Source organism: Hydra vulgaris, chromosome 02, assembly GCF_038396675.1.
Source record: "Hydra vulgaris chromosome 02, alternate assembly HydraT2T_AEP".
NCBI classification, from domain to species: domain Eukaryota; kingdom Metazoa; phylum Cnidaria; class Hydrozoa; order Anthoathecata; family Hydridae; genus Hydra; species Hydra vulgaris.
The window spans coordinates 30,305,001-30,326,107 of NC_088921.1; the positions used below are offsets into that span (position 1 = coordinate 30,305,001).

Genomic DNA, 21,107 nt, shown 5'->3' on the forward strand with positions numbered 1-21,107 from the left:
ATAATCATTTATTTTGTTATTTATTATAAAATTTGTGTTTTTTTAAAACAGATTAAGGCGAATCATCAAAAACTATTACCAATACAGATCGACCAAAAAATCAGACAAACGAAACTTCTCCCATGGATGATGCCATGTTTTAGCGTAAAATGATTGTGTCACACCATTACATAAAAAGAAATTTGGGCTACTGCAATAGTTTTTAGATAAAGATTTGAATGAAGTTAAATTTGAACAGGTTACCTCAATTGAGGAATTAGTAAAGTTCGAGACTCGATTTTTAAGAAAAATTAAAAAGAACATTTGATGCTACTGGAATTGTTTGTAAAAATGCGAAAGCGTATTGTTATTCGATTTTAGATTTTATAATGACGGAAGAGGCGATCAATCGAAATTAAATATTATGTATGGTAACCATGTGCCAAACGTCTTTTATTGGCTTATTTTTAATGATTTGGTTTTTTATTTCTTTGTTTATTTTTTCTTTGTAGTATTATTGTAAAATAATTTACCTTAAAAAACAAAAATAAAACAACAAAATTGTCGTAAATATAATGTAGTATATATAAAAAAAGGTTTAAACGGTTTAAAGCTATAAACGTGTCTAATAAAACCTACGTATTTTTGGTTTATCATTAAACCGTGCTGAACAGCTGTTAGTTCAGGCATAAATTTGGAAAACTTATGCCTGAACTAACTTATGGCATAAAATAAAGTTTCCGTTTGGAAACTTTATTAAATGCCATAAGTCCGTTTTAGACTATAGAAAACACGAATTTAAAACCTTATAAAACACGAGTTTAAAACCTCAAAAACGCGTATTTAAAACATAAAAAAACTCGTGTTTGAAACCATAGAAAACACGTGTAAAACTCCAGTTAAACTTCCCGTGAAATCCACGTGTTTTTGGTTTACGCCTGGATCGTAACAAACACGTGTTTATACGGGTTTTAATTCCGAGATTAAAACCAGATGTGCCGTCTGGGTATATATATATATATATATATATATATATATATATATATATATATATATATATATATATATATATATATATATATATATATATATATATATATATATATATATATATATATATATATATATATATATATATATATATATATATATATATTATATAAATATTAATGTAAGGAATTTAAACTTCAATATGCAAAATAAAATAAATATATCATTTTTAATTCACAACTAAATCCCCTGCTATATAAGTATGTGAATATTTTAATTTGTCTAAACAACTTCTAAATAGATAACTCTAAAGAAAAAAAATCTCTAAACCTCTAAAGAAAAACAAAAACAAAACAAAAAAAAACACAGCAAACAACAATATAAATGTATATTATATACATTCATTAATCACCTACTGCACCTATATAAATGAATCAACATTATGTTCAACCAATTTAGTTTATATCACCTAAGCAGCCGTGGTGTGGTGGTTAAACTTCTTGTTTAAAAACTAGTGTCCGTGGTTCGGTCTGGTCATATATGCTTCACTGGTAACGAAGGAGGCAAGAGCTTCCTGGTTAAATCCTTTTCCGAGATGCTCTGTGATAAGGCCGTTATTACTGCTTTGAGCACCTAAATAAAAAAATAATAATAATAAAAACTACAAAGCCATCGAATATTATCTAAAAATATATAGACCAAACTATTAGGTGTTCGAATCGTGAATCTATGGAGTAATTTATTTTTAAGAGTAATTAATTTTTTAACGAGGTTTTAATAACGAATAAAATTTTTATAACTATTCGATATAAATATTTTAAACGAATTTAATTTAATTTTTCTGTAATAAAGAATGAATATAAATTCTAGATTAAGCAACATTGAAAAGAGAATTTAACGCATTTCTATATGCATTACTGTAGAAGAATAAATAATTCTACATTGAATGTCGATCTAAAAATCGAATACCGATGCAGAAATATCAAAGTACGAATATTTGTTAAACCTGATAGCAAAATCTTTCTTTTTTTTTTGTTCTTTTTTAAATTTTAAATATTTCGTAATAAATTATGAAGTTTGCAAAATAAAACTTAAAAAGAACATAATAAAATTACAAAAATAGATCGTTAAGAAGAAATAAAAGAAACTCGTAGGGGACCGTAAGGTCTAGCCACACAAACGAACCTCGAACCTCTTGATTCTGAGCAAGAACGCCACTGCGCCACGGAAATTTTTTGAAAATTTTTTGATATGTAAAGAAATTAAATTTAAATATAAAGTTACTATTAATAAAATAATAACTATAAAATAAGTTATTATTTTATAACAAAAAAAAAACAACAAAAAAAACAAACAACATATATTATGAGTAAAAAGGTATATTAATTAATCATGAGTAAAAAGGTATATTAATAAATCATGAGTAGTAAAGGTTAATTCTTTAAGCTTTCGTTTAAATGAGTTGTAGTTATATTTTTTAAGGAAAACTTTACAAAACAACTTCGTTCCATAAAAATGGTCCGCAAAAAACAATGCAAAATTTAAAGTAATTTATTTTAAAATATGGCTGTATAATAAAATTATCATAGCGTTGAATGTACTTATTTTCATCTTTTAACAAATGCAAATCAAGAAAAGAAACCGGGAAATAATTGATTTAATTAAAACATAAAACGAAGAACATCAAGTTGATATATATTTCGCAATCATTTTTCTTAATAGAAACTTTGCATGAGTAAAACGTTCACTAAAATTTATTAAACTTGCTACATGCTTCTGATGACGATCAGGGCCGTACCGAGCCAGTTTTGCGCTTCGGGCAAGAAAAGAAAATTGCGCCCTCTCTTCCCCTCCCTTCCCCTCCCCCTCCTTAAAAAAAAAGAAGAAGAAAATTAAACGAAAAAAATGATTTATTGATCACAAAATTTATCACATCAAGTTATAAGTAAAATTTGTCATTAAGGTTGCACAAACTTTAGTTCAATGCCGCTTTTCTGGCTTTTCTTGAGGCAAATTCACTAATGACATCATCAAAATCAATGTTGTTTGCCACTTCATTTTCAATTGAAATTATAGTCAAACTAGACAAACGTTCTTGGCCCATTGTTGACCTCATATAGTGTTTTATGAGCTTAAGTATACTAAAACTTCTCTCACACGTAGCAACTGTGACTAGTATGGTGAGGAAGATGCGAATAGCAATTGTTGTGTTGGGATAAGCATTGGTCAAAGAATATTTATGAGTGAGCTGCAAAATGTCAATCGGACTAGATTTTTTAAAGTTCTCTATCATTGCGGCAGCTTGATATTTAAAGCTTGCTATTTCTGACTGGAAATCGGAAAAATCTTTGCCTTGTAAATTTGAGATAAATTTGCAGCTTTTTTCTTGAGTTCATCCACTGAACTTTTAGAGAGTGAATGCCCACCGAGGAAGTCAAAATCAGAGGATACAGCAGGATACAGCTTCAAACCGCCACTCAATTTGTGTAACAATGCTGTCAAACACAAGGTTGCACTGAGATCCGAACTCTGTTTCTGCTGTGAGAAGGTGAGAGTCATCTTCAGCTTCATAAAGTGCCATCCGCTTCACTTTGCGGTTCCTCTTGATTGGAAAGCCACCATCAATTCCGCTCTGGTTAGCTTTTTCTGTGGTATCTTTGATAATGTTGTCCACCCCAACATCTTGAAAATTCTAAATGGAAGCCTTCAATCATTTCATTTTTTTTGAGGCAATGTCAATTGAAATGGTTTTTGACTGAAGCAGTTTGTTTTCCCGGTCAATTAGAGAAAGAATTTGACACCAGAAATCCAACAAACACAAAAAACTGAAATCAATTTGAATGAGAAGTTCTTTTGCACTGCTAACTGTGACAGCATTTGTCATGGGATTGTGGATAATGGATTCCAAAACTTGAAGAACATCTTTGATTTGTCTGTGCAATGGTGTAATTGCTTCTTTTTTGGTAGACCATCTTGTGTCACTATTTCCCTTTTATGAGATGGTCAACGTTTTCATCAGTTTTTCCCATCTTGACGTGAAGCTTGAAAAAAAGTTAAAGATGGCTTGAACCTTTCCAAAAAACGTAATCATGAGTGGGGAAACCTCAGCAGCATGAACACCAACAAGATTTAAAGTGTGAGCTGCGCATAGAACAAATCTTGCTGACTCTTTAAGAGAATGAATGTGAGCTTTGACGCCATTGTATTTTCCAGACATATTGGCTCCATTGTCATAGCCTTGGCCCCGGCAATCGGAAATGCTTAGACCATCCTTCTCCAATTTTTCAGTTATTTCTGTTGCAAGACCTTTTCCAATTTTTTTGTGAGATTCAATGAAGTCCACAAAGCTTTCCTTAATTATGCAGGTTTCATCACTGGTGCGGACATACCTGATGATCTGAGTCATCTGCTCTTTGTGGGAGGTATCTGGAGTGCAGTCAAACAGAACAGAGTAGTATTTAGCTTCTTTGCTGTTTGACAAAATTTTTTTCCTGACTTTCTGCCCAAGTAACTCAATCAGCTCATTTTGAATTCAAGGAGAAAAGTAGGATGTTGTGGTTTTTTTTGCTTTAACGGACGCAATGTGTTCTGCTACTAAAGGATAATAATGGCTTATCAACTCAATTAAGCTCAGAAAAATGCCACTGTTTTGTTGACCGATGTCTTCTGTTGTTCCCCGAAGGGCAAGATTGTTCTTGGCACAGAACAAAATTGCACCAACAATCACTTCTAAGATATCTCTCCGCTTTTTCATCTCTCCACTAATAACTCTCAACAGATCAGAATTCAGGGTCTTTCCTTCCTTGAAGTTTTTTTCAAGAGTTTTCCGATCAGAATAGCATCTTTGGTGTTCATTGTTGTTTTCATGCTCAGGAATTCTTGGGTTTAGTTTTTTCCAGTCACAAAACCTTTTAGAAATTTCTGAGAAATTGTTGATTTTTGTTGTTAAAAATAACAAACAGCAAAAACAAAATAAAGAATCTTTTTTATTGCTGTACTGCAGCCAAGTGCGAACAAATTTTTTACCATTGGGATGAATTTTTTCATACCATTTTGAGCTGAAGTGTCGCATTCTGTTGTCAAAATCACACAGCGTGTTTGGGAAAAATTCTCTTCTGTCTTGCTCTGGCCATTGCTCAATCAAAAAGCATCTTGTTTTGTCCGTTATTTTAGGCCATGTTGCTGGATCCCTATGTTGAAAATTTTCTTCCGAGGTCACTGGAATTTCTGAGATTTCTGAATGAAGTTCATCCTCGTCCATTTCAGCTGGGCCTGAAAGCTACGCATTTTCATCTTCCCTGGTTCGTTCTAAATCAGTTGTGCAAAATTCTTCTTGACTTTGGCTGATGAAAATCTCCTCTTCAATTAATTCCAAATGACGATCTGAACTCAATTAAAGTCAATTATAGGATCTGTTGAATTGTCATTAATTTCAATACAAATATCCTCTGAAATAATTTGTTTCTCCACTGAGTTTGTTACCAACCACTTTTTGAAACAGTTTTGTAGTTTCTCGTCACTTTCTTGGTGCTGTTTTCTTTTCTTCTTAAATTCAGCACCAGATAACTTTTGAGTTCGACTCATAATAGAATTATAATGCTCAAAAGTTATCAAAGGTATATTAATGTTATAGGGCGTTTTTTTATTCAGTATATGAGCTTTAATATTTAAGAGTTTGTGTCAAGAAGCGGAATTTTAATTAATTTTCTTATCAACAGCAGCGACGCCGTAAAACTTAGTTTCATAAACTGATTATTGTTTTTTTAATTTATTAAAATTTGCGCCCTCCCAATTTTGGCGCCTCAGGCCGCGGCCCGGCCGGCCCCGCCCTTGGTACGGCTCTGTATATATATATATATATATATATATATATATATATATATATATATATATATATATATATATATATATATATATATATATATGTATGTATGTATATATATATGTGCATCTGTTTATGTATAAATAATTTAAACCTTATACTTTTAATGGGTAGAGAACATGTGAGATTTGCTGCTCAATACCAAAAGAAAAAAAGATTTCATGGAAATTGATATACTTTAAATAAAACAAATACAGTAAATAGTTGTCTTCTACTAACAGATTCACAGCGATTAATAAATGTATCTTATTTCAAGGTAAACCCTATTAAAAATTCTGCAAGTTCTAATAAAAACACATATGTAGATGCAGGATAATTGATAGCACTTTATTAGCCATTGTTGTTCAGTTGCTGTGTTGTCCAGAATGTGAAACTTGCGGGCTTAATTTAGCTGGAAATGTGAAAAATAAAAAAATTTCGATTTTCCGGCTCGTTGATTATGTTCTGTGGATGTGGGTTCAGTCGTGGATTTTTTACGTCCAAGAAGTGTGATTCTGAAAGTTGTAGCGCTTTTGATATTAACCAAACGTCTATTTTTTGAAATGCGTTCATGTGGACAGGACTATACTGGCCTGAAAAGATTCTGTTTTCTTATGGATCTTCCACCGCCAATGACTTAAAATACTTACATTAAAATTGTTTGTAAAATTGCTAAAAGTTGAAGCAATTGCAGTAGAAACCATGTCTGATGCTTTACTTGTAATTAGAGAAGCATCCCAACATACTACTGACGAATCCAATTTAATAAATACCAGTGTTTTGTAATGATACTTAGCAATGTCGAGGTTTTTCCTCATACAACGGTGTTTATACTGCAATATCTATGATTACAAAAAAAGTTTTGGATTTTGAAGTATTTACAAATATTGCAAACAATGTTTTTGATTAAAAAGAAAAAAAATACAGACCCTGATGCATATAAAACTATATCACACCTATTGTCCAAACGGTGAAAAAAAGTTGGCGCCAGCACAATGTTTTTTCCATGCTTTATATAAGGTTACTTTCTATATATATATATATGTTTGTGTGTCACAAAATTTGAAATCAATTTTTGAAAGCTTTTTTGTAAACCAATTTTGCTCAAATTTTGCACACTTAATCATTTTCGATGACAATACAAGGAAATGGAAAAATTTGACCAAAAAAAGTTAATTAAGTTAACAAAAATTTAATTTGTATTTCCCCATAAGAACACTGAATTAATAAAAAAAAAATTTAAAAACGTAACAGTAATTTTTCCTTCTACAAAAGATAACAAAAAAAGAATTTCTAGGCCCAATAGAATTCTGCTTGCATAAAGCATGGATTTGAAAAAAGAATTTTTTTTTGATTTACTAGTTTATTTTATTTTTTTATTTTATTTAAGTTTACATTGTTAGTCGTGTTACATAATTCATAAGCCGTAATACATAAACATAAGTCGTAATACAATTACGCAAATAATACAATTCAGCGTACTAGGAATATAAAGCTAGGTTTCCAAAAGAAGATCATAAGGATCTTATCATCGGAACCCTAAAAAGTAATATTTATAACGTATATATATAAAATAAAAAATATATATATATATATATATATATATATATATAAATGTAAAACACATACGCACACATATATATATACATATATCCACATATATATATACATATATCCACATATATATACACATATATCCACATATATATACATATATATATATATATATATATATATATATATATATATATATATATATATATATATATATATATATATATATATATATACACATATATATATATATATATATATATAAGATTTAACGTATTTACATTATGCAAAGATACAAGACATTTTAATATATAATAAGCTGAAGATTTAACAAATACCTTTTACATTTATTTTTAGTAGAATTTTAGAATGTTGTCTATAAAGAGAATTAATTTTTTTTTAACTTAATTTTAAAAACACGAAGAGTAATAGAAGGATCAAAGTTTGGTAATACTATTTTATTCCAAAGATGGGGTGCACAATTTGAAGTACAAAACTGATTGAACTTAGTTCTACAAAAAGGTTCACTTAAAAAACTAAAGTTTCTTAATGTGTATTTATTTATTGGTTTAAAAAAAAAAAGGTCGTTAAAAGCAAATAAAAATAAATCGTTTTTCCACATAAAAGTAAAACATAAGACATTAAATACGTTCAGTTTATAAACATCTAAAACCTTCATATAATCAAAAAAATATTTTGAATGTGAAAAGCGATCCGCATAATTAACTACACGGATTGCATGTTTCTGACGGCGATAAAGTTGTTGTAATTTACTTTTATCCGTACTTCCCCAGGCGATGATTGCATAATTTATGTAATTGTGTATAAATGAATAATAGAGTTGGGTTAGGTTTTTTTTGTTGAGATAATTTCGGGCTTTGTATAAAATGCCAATGTTTTTGGAAATTTTTGTGCTTATATGATCAATATGTTTTCTCCAAGCAATATTATCATCAAGATAAACACCTAAGAATTTTATAACGGCATCTCATTTTATTATCGTTTCATCAATATAAATTTGAGGCATATTACTTGGTAAAAAACGTTTTTTGCGCAGGAGTAAAAGATAACCCATTTTGTTTTGTTAATATTTAAAGTTAATTTATTAGCTTTGAACCAATTAGAAATGTAATTGAGTTTTTTGTTTGTAGTTGAAAAGAGTTCATAAACATCAGTATGGGATAAGAAAAGATTAGTATCATCAGCGAACATTATACTTTTTAATTTGGAAGCATTGTTTAAGTCGTTTACATAGATTAAAAATAGTAGTGGTCCGAGAATAGAACCTTGTGGAACACCACAGGTTATGCTCAGGGGTTCACTTTGCTGACCACCATTACTATACACAAGTTGTTTTCGATTTGTTAAATAGCTTTTAAACCATTTTAAAGTTTTATTGTTCAAACCATAATGTTTAATTTTTTTGATTAAAATTCGGTGATCGACCGTATCAAGAGCTTTTGATAAGTCAATAAAAACACCTAGTGTATATTGAGATTTTTCACAAGATTCAGAGATGTTATGTATAAATTGAATAATGGCATGTTCTGTTGAACTTCCTTTTCTGAAACCATACTGATTGTCACGAAATAAGTTGTTGTAATTAAAATAATTGTATACTCTGTTGAAGATAATTCTTTCTAAAATTTTAGAAAATATAGAAAGAACAGAGATAGGACGATAGTTACTGATATTGGATCTGTCGCCTTCTTTATGGATAGGGGTAACCCTGGAAAGTTTTAAACGTTCAGGAAAAATACCTTGATGAATTGATGCTCTGAAAGTTTTAAAAAGAACATTTTTTAATTGTTCGTAGCAATCTATAACAATATTCCCGTTTATTTCCAGGTACTTTATTTTTTTTAAGGATTTGAAAGCTTTTTCAAACTCATCAAATGATAGTTCGGCAGATAATTCTTCGGAGCAAATATCTTTATCAATAGGTACCAAAAAATTATAAAATGAGGTTTGGGTATTTGGTATTTTTCTTGACAGAGTTGATCCAGTTTCAGTGAAATATTTATTGAATTCATGAGCTATTATTTGTGGTTCATACAAGCTATTGTTATTGACTTTCAGCATTTGTGGCAAAAAGCTTGAGCATGTTTTTTGTTTTCCAGTAATTTCTTTTAATACTTTCCAAGTACTTTTTGAGTCATTTTTAACTTTATTCATTAATTTTGAATAGTAAGTTTTTTTTATATTTTTTCGAATTTTTTGTAATCTTTGTAAATTTTTTCACTAGCTGGTGTTTTTGTTTTCAGATATTTAATGTATGCTTTTGTTTTGTTTTGGATGATTTTTTTGAATCCTATGGTAATCCAGGGATTATTAAAGTGTTTTGATTTTAATGTAACTGTAACAATTGGGAAATTAGATTCGTAAATAGAGGTGAATGTTTCAAAGAACTTTTCATAAAGGTTGTTTGCGTTTTCATTAAAATTTAAGTGTTTCCAATGTAATAATGAGAGCTGATTTTTGAAAGACTCAATATTTGATGGTTCAAAAAAACGTTTTCTTATAACTTTATTTAATTTTTGTTGTGGTTGGTCAGTGTTTATGGTTAGAAAAATAGGAAAGTGGTCTGAAATATCTGTTTTTAAGATGCCCAATTTTATATCACTGTTGAACAAGTCTGTGGAAATAAGCAAGGTTGCTGAATTTTTTGTTACTCTAGTTAGACGATTTAATAAAGGAATTGCTCCAGATTCAAAAATTGCATCATAAAAATTTCTAACTTTGTTATCGTCATTGTAGTCAAAACAATTCATATTAAAATCACCAATTAAAAAGTTTTTTTTCTTTTCGTTGTTACCTTTCGCAATAACTTTTTGCTGTAAAAACATGCTCAAGTTCTCGCTCACGCTTTCTGGCGGTCGATAGCAACAGCTAATTAAAATGTTTTTTGTTCGTTCATTGATAATCTCAATTGTAAATATTTCTCCATCGCCGTCAGAAACGCAAAGATCATTTCTACAGCAATGCCAAATATTTTCATGAACGTAAATTAGAACTCCACCACCACGCTTATTTATTTGCCTTTCAAGAGAAATCATTTCAAAATGAGAAAGATAAAAATTAGAATTTTTATTAGTGTCGTTTGAGGTAGCCCAAGTTTCAGTTAAGCAAATAATATTAAAAAAGTATTTAGTTTCCTCAAGTAAATTTTGGAACTTTTGAAAATTACGATTGATGCTTCTGATATTTACGTGTAGAATTCTAATTTGAACGTTGCTTTCCCTGTTAACATTCTTAAATAGAATTCCTTTTAATTCACTTGGATAATAGTAAGAACATTCGATTTTTGTATCATGAAAATAATTAATATCTGGGTCGGAGTTTTCGTGTAATGAAAAAAATTTCGTTTCAAAAAAACTAAAGGCAAAATTTTCAAAGTCACTTTTTAAAGCCATGATTAGTTATAACAAATAAATTAAAAAGGAATTTTTAATTTTTAATAACGAACACATTTATTTCCAAAATTCTATAGAAAAAATGTTATCATTTTTAATAACTGCATACCTTCGAGTCGCAGCTTTTTGACTTGATCCCACAACTTTTTTCGGTTTTCGATGGTTTCTTTAGCGAAATCCTCATTGACATAAATCCCTGTTCCTCGCAAGTTTTTTGTAGCATTAAGTATTTTTGTTTTGTCTTGAAAATTTAACAACTTTAGGACAATAGTTCTTGGTTTCTTATCTTCTTTAGGTGGGCCTATTCTATGAGCTCTTTCTATATCATTTTTAATTTTTAGTTGGTTTTTGAACATTTCCTTTACTACATTTTCGCCAAATTTTCATTTGGTTTTTCATATATCCCGTCTATTCTTAAATTATTCCTTCGAGACCGGTTCTCCAGATCTAATGCCTTTTTATTTAAATTGTTTATTTCTTTTTCATAACGCTTCGTGATCTGATTTAATTTTTCCGTGATGCTTATTTCTTGAAAGTTAAGACTTTCTTTAAAGTCGCGTAGGTCTTTTTCTATGCTCAAGACTTTCAATTTGTTAGTGTCCAGGGGCGGATTAGGCCACCGGGACACCGGGACATTTCCCGGTGGGCCGTCAGCAATACAACATTTTAAAATTTCATAATATTTTAAAACGTATTTTCTTTAATTTTTTTAATAAATTTCTAGAATAGTAATAAAAAATTGTGAGTTGAAAATTACTTTTTGCTTTATTCAACTTTTGCTTTATTCAACTTTGCTTTATTCAACTTTGTTTTCACTATAGATTATTGTTTAAATAAAACAAGTTAAATAAAAACGCGTTAAATAATTTATTATACATATCTTATATAGAATTTTTAATTTAATGTAACACTTCTTTTATAATTTATTATTTCAATAAACATTTTCTAAATCAAAACAATATTATAAATATAATATAAAATATCTAACAAAAAAAGTAATTAGGTATTTATATAAATATTGGTTTTTTATTAATATGGAATTTTACTATTTAAAAATTAAAAGTAATCTATTTATATTTTATATAGTATGTATAATATTAACAAGAAATCCCTACACAGTTTATAAAAATAAATATGAATGATTTATTATTAATGAAGATGTAGGTTTATTTTAATAAATATGTAGGTTTAATAATAATGTAGGTAATAATAATGTAGGTTTAATAAAATGTTGGTTTATTTTCAAAAATATTAAAATTAGTATATTCTAAAATTTTAAGTTATATTCTTTAAAAATAATCAGATTAACAAACTTCACACAAATAACAATACAGTCGCAGGTCTTCCATTCATAACACTTATTTAAAAATAATCAATAAAAACTATCATAGTAGTTAAAAGGCTAATACAAATGTTTATTTTTTTATTTTTTTACAGGTGTGATGTCTAAGCGAAAAAGTGGACATGAAAAGTTACGTGAGAAAAAATTAAAGCTTCTGCAAGAAGTTGCTAAAACAACTAAAAATCTACTATCCATGTTTTCTAAACTGAATTCAAATACCCTGCAACACTATGCTGATGCTGAGCCTGTTGATGAGGTTCAATCTCACGTTGCTAAAGAGACCCAAACAAACCTTGATGATGAAGATGGCGTTCATACTGACACTAATGAAATGACCCAACCAATCCTCATTCTAAACATCACAGCTTCTTCAAGCATGGTTGAACCTACTGGTGATAACGAATAAACTACTACCCGAGTGAATGATTGGTTTAATAAGCCTCACCTGAATGAACTGACAACTTTCTATAAATATCACCCACATCAGCCTGAAACACGTCACTTTAATTCAAAAATGGTATATTATCGTCCTGAAGATGGTATGCAGCGTATGTTTCTTTCATTTTCAGAAGAAGAAGAGTGCCTGTTTTGCAGTGTTTGTTTGGCACATGGAAATGAGAAGCAGAAACCAAGTTCGTTTGTAACAGGTTTTAACAGTTGGACTCATATTCATCAACGTATTGTGGAACACGAATCGTCAAAGAGACACCAAGAATGTGTCGAGGCTTATCTACATTTCTCTGCTAATCGAACCATTCTAGATATGGTACAAGGTCAGCAATATAGTCTACGAAAACAGCAAGTTTTACATCGTAGATTGATCGTGGACAGAGTAGTGTCAATTGTCAAAGTGATTGGTAAACGTGGTATGCCATATCGAGGTAAGGCTGGTTGCGAAGCCGTCAATGTTTTGGCTAACGACAGAGTGGATCATGGAACATTTCTTGAAATCGTGATTCTTGTTGCGAAGTACGATGAAATTCTAAAAGCGCATTTGAAGGAAATTATCGACAAAGGCATGCTGAATGATAAACAGGATAAGAGGAATAGAGCTAACAGAAATACTTTCATTTTCAAATCCACTGTAAACCAAATTGTATTAGGAATCGCTAAATTAATGAAAAGTGCCATTGCTGAAGAAGTACAACAAGCGGGAATATTCTCAGTGCAACTTGACACAACTCAAGATGTAACACAAGCGGATAAATGTGCGATAGTCCTGCGATACGTTACCGACAAAGTCGAGGAGCGACTTATTGGTGTTGTCGATTCACATTCTGGAAAAGGCAGTGATCTGTGCAAATTGATGTCAAATGTTTTGGAACAAAATGGCATTGATATTACTAAATGTGAGTCAGATAGTACTGATGGCGCGTCTAATATGGCCGGGCATAAAATGGATTTACTACATTCTTAGAAAAAGCGTCTCCTGGACACATTCACACATGGTAATATGCGCATGTTTTAAATCTGGTCGTATGTGACGCCACCAGCAGTAATGAAGCTTCAATGACACTTTTTCGTATACTTCAAAAGGCTGCTATGTTTTTTTGTGAGTCCTACTTGAGAATGGACCTTTGGACTGATCACATAAAGAAAAAAATGGCCAAAACATTCACAAACGACTAAGTGTTATCGGTGCTACTAGATGGGGGTCCAAACACGATGCCTTTGAATCTGATCACGATGCAGGAGAATTAGCAAATGATGATCCACTTACAGATCCTTTAAAAAAGTTTGAAGTAGAGGTCCACAATGGTATTCTAGACACAGTGTTAAGAAGTATGTCGACTCGGTTTGCATCACACGGTGAACTGTACTCTGATATGAGTTGTTTTGACCCCAACGGATTTTCTGAGTTATTGAAATGTAATATTCCAAAAAAAGCCCTTCAGAAAATCTCATGTCATATTTCGGCAACAGGTGTGTAAATTTACTTATAAATATAATTGATTGGTTTCTTGTTAAATTTTATTAGTAATTGCTTAAGTATTTTTGTTTTCCAAATTGGTAAACTTCATTAAATCTTTAATTAGCATTAGATAAGGTTATCTCTTTTGTTCTTTATTTTGAATACTTATAAGATTATCTTTATCTTTTTATATTTTAGGCGAAGAAGCGCAGCTGTTGCTTGAGCTGTTGGACTTTGCAAAAAAGTGGCCAGTTTTAAAAAAAACATTGGAAGAGAGTTACGATTGTTCTGATCAAATCACGATTGATGAGGATGAGGTTGAAAATGAAGATGACGCCACCAACCATAAATGCGGCCCTCTAAAGAAGTGTCGCTCGTGCATTTACTGTTGCTACCATGTGCTTCGAAAATATAATCTTTACGGCAAGAGCTACTGCATGCTGCACAGGGCTTACAAATTCATGCTCACAATTTCAATTACCCAAGTGGCTTGTGAGAGGAGTTTCAGCAAGTTGAAATGTGTCAAAACAAGATTGCGAAGTCAGTTGACAGAAGATCACTTGGACTCACTGTTGATGATGTGCATTGAAAAGGACATATTGAGTAACATAACCCACGATGAAATTATTGATGAACTTGCTAAATCGAGTGGTGAATTAAAAAAGTTACTGTTTTTATGATTTTTAGTTTTTGTGATTTAAATATGAATTTATAATACAAATATAACACATGTACTTAAATGACGTCTTTATTGATTTTAAACAAGTGTATAAAAGTCCTTATTGTTCAATAGTGTTACAAAAGTATTTAAAAGTGAGGGGTTACAAGCGAATACGATTTAAAAAAAAAGGTCACTTGGTGGGCCTTTTTCATGATAGCATTTCCCGGGCCTTTTCAAAAGCCTAATCCGCCCCTGTTAGTGTCTACTTCTTTTTCAATTTTATCTAATCGATTAGTGAGTATTTTTAAATTTGCACTAATTATACCAGTAAAACTTTTTTCTTGATCTTTTAACAGGCGCTCTGTTTCTTTTAAAATACTCTTTTTTTGTTTTTCGAATTTGTTTGTAATTAATTTCTCTATATTTTTCAATGTAGTTTCCATTATTTCTTCTTTTACTTTATTATGATCAAGTTCTTTTTCTTTTATTAAATTCAAATCAGAAACAATTCTGTTCAAATTTACCAAAAAAACAAAACAAAAAAATTTGCCAGAAAACAACAATCAGAAAACGAAAACTTTCAACAGATGAATTTATTGAACAACTTTACAGCCAGAAAACAACAACCAAAATACAACAACTTTCAAACAACTTCAACAACTGAATATATAGAATTATGAATATATTGACTATTGAATATATTAACTATGTGTCTTATGTTATTCTTTGGTGATTGCTTTGATAATCATGGATTAAAAGAAAAGTAAATTGATGCTCAATTAAGCCGTCATCTTTGCTCGCCGTAAACCGTATCCGATTTCCGTTTTTTTTCAATTTTTTCCGTATATCGATATCCGAATGTTGATCGAAAACATCCCAATCAACCCTCTCTCTATAAACCTGGCCCAAGTTTGTCACGTGATATTATTGAGTTATTAAAGCCAATTTATAAATAACTTGGCTCTAATGAATCGCTTGCAATATGTATGCATGGAAAAACGCAGAACCAAAATGAGAGTCTTAACATGATGGTTTTTACGCTTTTTTGCTTGTTTTGTGAGTGGTCCAAGGTCTTGATGATCAGGTTTTAAGATATCGGTGGTTAGAATTACGTTGTTCTATCTCCGCTTTTAAAAAAATTTAAGTTATTGATTGCGTTATGTACCCCAACATAATGTTCTTCTACCGTATTGAAACCTAAGATATAATCAAAAAAGTTGCAAAAAAAATATAAGTAGTTAAAATCTTTTTATATGCAGTCTCCTAAAGTTTTTATTTTTTAAATCGTTTTATCTCAAAACTCAAAAATGTGGAGATAGATCAATATAATTTTAATCTAGCTATATGCAAAACATTCTTTTTTAACAAATTTACTGACGTTTTTTCTCAAAAGGATTCAAGGTTGTTTAGAATATTGCGACATAAAGAAGTAGGAGCCGACATGAACTAAAACGGCCTAAAAATTACAAAATCACTGAAAATCATTTACGCCTCAACGTAACAAGAATTAAAACACGCTCAGATACTTCTCAACCGTAAAAATGGCGCAACATCTACAAAGAGTAAAAAGCTTTTACAAAATAATAAAACAATATTAAAAACTTTCAACTTCGTATTACACCATTGTTATGTAACTGTTTATGGCTTTTAAATGTCTTCTCTGGCATTTAATTTAAAATTTTAAATAAAAAACAAAAACAAAACATAACAGACTATGCTATACAACTTTGATATATTATATATTACATAAATTACAAATGAGAAAAAATACTCCAAAAAAAAATAAATGAAAATATTTTTTTTGGTGTAAAATGAAGTGTTTAAAAGGAATTAAAACTGATTTGTGTTGTTAAAATATCGAAATGCAAAATATTGCTTTTAATAAAATTGCAAAAAATACATCTAAAAATTTCAGATAAAAACATTGTTTTTTTTTTAAAACTATAAAAAATGATGTAATTTTTTTCAATCTCCGCGCTTGTTGCACTTTATCATACATTTCTCATTCTTTTTCAATTCAAAATTCTTTTTCAAAAGTTTTTTTTGCCACGGTAACTAGTGGCTTTTATTTAAAAATGTAACCAAATTTTGTATCGAAAAAAAAAGGTAAAATATCCATATAACTTTTAATATACATTACCAGGCTTTTGCTTCCATTAATTTTACGAGGAACTTAGATCATAAATTTACAAGGGTCATTAACTTGTGCCTATTTTAATTTTACTTGATGAGGTTTTTGAACAAACAAGACAAATTGACAGAGTAAGTCAAAGTAATCACATTTGTTTTAATTTAGCCTCATATATCAGCTTTTATTTCTAATAATTTATGCAAGCATCTATAACTATGGAAGCAAAATAATTCGTTTCAGGACTCAGATTTGATTGAAGCAATCTGTTAACATAATCGAGCCCATTCTCTTCAATAATCATTCTACAATATTTTGTGGCTAAAAAAACAATGATTATAATAATAATAAACTAAACAAAAATTTATAACAGACTTAAAGTACTTACAATACATTGAAGCCATACTAGCAAGCGCCCATATTGCCCAATGTTGTGCAGCAGGCGTTTCGTAATGTTCAAGCAAATTCAATAATGGCTTAAAAGATCTAAAGGTACAACATAAAAAAATTTATAAAAAGTTAACCACTTTATACCGACGTTTAAGTAAAAGTGCCCACTCCAAATAATCCATCACGTGAACACTCTAAAGTACTAAAATCATATTATTAATATAAAACATAAATATATAAAAAAAGAACACTCTAAAAACTATTTAGTTGTATTTACATAGGACATATTTTAGAATTACATCGGATAATTCTAAATTCTAGTGACTTTATATATATATATATATATATATATATATATATATATATATATATATATATATATATATATATATATATATATATATATATATGTATGTATATATATATATATATATATATATATATATAGATATATATATATATGTATATATATATACATATGTATATATATACATACATATATACATATATATGTATATATATATATATGTACATATATATACATTTATATATATATATATATATATGTATATATATATATATATATATATATATATATATGTGTATATATATATATGTGTATATATATATATGTGTGTGTATATATATATATATATATATATATATATATATATATATATATATATATATATATATATATATATATATATATATATATATATATATATACACACATGGGCGGATTCACGGCGGAAAAAGTAGTCAAATTTTATTCTATTTTTTGTCAACTTTTAGCAAATGAATATTAATGTAGACACACGAAGGTTTATTTAAAATATACCTTTAGTACTAAAATTTTTTTTTTCAGGTCATTTTTATGCTCGCGAAAGTTACTCATCATAGTCGCATCTTAAAAAAAGTATCATTGTAAAGTGTTATTTTAACCATGAAATTTATTTGCATAATCCGAATTAATTTAGCGTGAAAATGGAGCTAACATGTTCAATTTGTTGTTGGTCAGATTTTGACTTTAAAAAAATATATATATTACAAGAAAATAACGAAAGAACTTTTGCAATTTTTATGTAACGTTAAATGTAAATACTTTGTAGCATTTAAAACCTACAAAAATAAGGATATACATTTAAATGTAGGTAAAATATTTGACATACTAAAAGACTTTTTTTTATTTAAATCACTAGTAATAATGTTATTTTTTAAAGTTGGTCCTGCGGAAAAAACTGTTTTTGATTTGAAAACTTTCATAAGTGTTATAAAAAATCACTCAAGAGGAGTGCCATCGGTTTTTTAAAATTGCCTTTGCTAATTACTTTTGACTAGCTGGATTACTCGGCGCTTCACGCGGATTTCTATTACACTTAAACTTGACCAAATTTATCGTTTCCAAATTTCATTGTGTTTAATGTGAGTAAAGTTGTTTAAATACTTTCTTTGAATGTCTGGGAAACTTTCTTTGAATGTCTGGGAAAACCTTGGGGCCGGAGGGGACGCTGGTGGCCCAAACCTGGCTAAAACCACCGTTCAGGTCTACTTAGTGCCTTTGCCAAGTTTGGTATTGATTGGTCCAAAGGTGTTGACGCCTATAGCTAACATCAAACATATAAACATTGCCTTTTATATATATAGAGATAAATTAGTTCAATACTTTTACAATTTCTTTTACGTAACTCTAAAAAATCTAACTCTTAATATTAGATATAACAAATCCACGATAATAATCGCTCCACGATAATAATCGCTCCACGATAATAGTCGCTCCACGATAATAATTGCTCCACGATAATAATCGCTCCACGATAATAATCGCTCCACGATAATAATCGCTCCACGATAATAATCGCTCCACGATAATAATCGCTCCACGATAATAATCGCTTCACGATAATAATCGCTCCACGATAATAATCGCTCCACGATAATAATTGCTCCACGATAATAATCGCTCCACGATAATAATTGCTCAACGATAATAATCGCTCCGTAATGCAAGTGATGTAACGTAAGTTAAATATATATCAAAAAAACAACTTTACTTCACCTTACCCGGTACCTTTGATAAATTTTTAAATATTTTTTTAATTGGTATAGAATTTTCACAACATCTTGTGAAAACTTCTAATACAATCCACTTTACGTATATACGTAAATATATATATACATTAGGGTGGAGTGAATTTTTTTTTTTTTTTACAATTCATTTAGCCTGGGTGTGCAAAAGTTGTCTATTCATTTCAGAAATACTCTGGAAAAATATCAATGCTCTAGGAAATTTTTTTGAGGTGCCTCCAGACCTTTAAAATTTTAATGGGTCCCTAATATTATATAAAAAAAAGTTTTTCAAAAGTATGTCATGTTGGGTCTCAAAAGAAGCAAAATTTTATAAAATTTTCAAAAATAACAATTACTTTTTGAAAAAAATTATTATTTTATAGTTTATTGCAGAAAAAATGACCTTTTAAACTAAAAATGAAAAAAGTTTATTTTTTTGATAATATTTTTAAAAAAAATTTTAAATAATAATTTTTTTTTATAAAATAATTGTTATTTTTAAAAATTTTATAAAATTTTGCTTCTTTTGAGACCCAACATGACATACTTTTGAAAAACTTTTTTTTATATAATATTAGGGACCCATTAAAATTTTAAAGGTCTGGAGGCACCTCAAGAAAATTTCCTAGAGCATTGATATTTTTCCAGAGTATTTCTGAAATGAATAGACAACTTTTGCACACCCAGGCTAAATGAATTGTAAAAAAAACCAAAATTCACCCCACCCTAATATACATATACAGTGGCATAGAAAAGTCGCGAAAATAGGGGTCGGAACTAAAAACATGTTAAAATGGAAAAAGTTCCTCAATTTCGTATGATACAGCAAAATATATAAAAATGGTCTATTTCTTCAATTATTTATCACACGCAACGTGATTAATCATCTTTTTAACGCGATCTTTTGCCAGCGCACGTTCATTCACATTCATTTAAAAAATAGTATACAATAATATCTAAAACAGTTTTATGGATATTTCCATGGTGATGTTTAATTGTGAGTCATTGCAGACTGGAAAATGATAAGTGCTTTAGTTAAGGAGGGGGCTATCGCCCTCTCCGCCCTTTGTTCCTACGCCACTGTATATATATATATATATATATATATATATATATATATATATATATATATATATATATATATATATATATATATATATATATATATATATAAACACACACACAGTGTATATATATATATATATATATATAAATACACAGTGTATATATATATATATATATATACAGTGTATATATATATATACAGTGTATATATATTAGGCTTATGACTTTTTGATTTTTTTTCTCAAACATTATTTCCTGTACCACGAAAGAATGTACTTTTGCCTATTAATGACTAAAATGACGTTTATTCCATTAAAATATTGAAAAAGGTCACGCACAAAACACTTTGAAATGTTATTTATGTAGGCATCTTAGCATTTTATGTAATTGTTTAATTATTAACAATTAACAATTATTATTGCCTTATTTTAATTATTGCGCATTCTCTATAGTTTAAATATAAAGAGATCCTTATACTATTTGGTAAGTTACATTTAACTCTTTCGCAAATTATAATTGACCATATAATATTTTATTTAAGTCTGCCTTTTCATTTTCTATAATCATTATTTGCTTCTTTTGAAATAAAATACATTATCAATAACAGTTCAATTGAAAACTTAATAACAGTTTCTTTAATTTGTTACGTAATTAATATTGACGTTAAGGCTTTTCCTATTTTAGTTGCTGAGTAGAAGACAACATGTTATTCAAGAATAGCTCTTATAACACGGAGAAGAAC

General features: G+C 29.1%; 3 protein-coding genes and 1 long non-coding RNA gene across 12 annotated transcripts in view; 2 read left to right on the plus strand and 2 right to left on the minus strand.

Annotated features, from left to right (window-relative positions):
• The window catches only part of LOC136076474 (uncharacterized), a 1,957-nt gene extending 1,476 nt beyond the window's left edge, over positions 1–481 (plus strand). The window contains exon 3 of one of the 2 annotated variants that reach the window (XR_010636302.1): positions 52–481. This is a non-coding gene — a long non-coding RNA (uncharacterized LOC136076474). The remainder of the gene's footprint in view (positions 1–51) is intronic. The other variant, XR_010636303.1, reaches the window with a different exon arrangement.
• A 4,020-nt stretch (positions 482–4,501) lies between these two features.
• On the minus strand, positions 4,502–5,230 carry LOC136075995 (zinc finger MYM-type protein 5-like). The gene has a single exon (XM_065789452.1). The coding sequence runs from the start codon at positions 5,228–5,230 to the stop codon at positions 4,502–4,504; it is 729 nt and encodes a 242-aa protein (XP_065645524.1).
• A 7,294-nt stretch (positions 5,231–12,524) lies between these two features.
• Positions 12,525–14,791, plus strand: LOC136076876 (uncharacterized). The gene is made up of 2 exons (XM_065790554.1): positions 12,525–14,062; positions 14,250–14,791. Exon 1 carries the CDS (start codon positions 12,654–12,656, stop codon positions 13,554–13,556), a length of 903 nt encoding a protein of 300 aa, XP_065646626.1. The 5' UTR covers positions 12,525–12,653; the 3' UTR covers positions 13,557–14,062; positions 14,250–14,791.
• A 1,634-nt stretch (positions 14,792–16,425) lies between these two features.
• Positions 16,426–21,107, minus strand: part of LOC101236350 (protein zer-1 homolog) — a 62,346-nt gene continuing 57,664 nt past the window's right edge. For all 8 annotated transcript variants that reach the window (XM_065790560.1, XM_065790556.1, XM_065790561.1 and 5 more), the window contains 2 exons: positions 17,229–17,326; positions 16,426–17,161 (listed from right to left, as the gene is read on the minus strand). In XM_065790560.1, the coding sequence (XP_065646632.1) occupies positions 17,031–17,161; positions 17,229–17,326 (229 nt within the window). In that variant the 3' untranslated portion in view covers positions 16,426–17,030. The remainder of the gene's footprint in view (positions 17,162–17,228; positions 17,327–21,107) is intronic.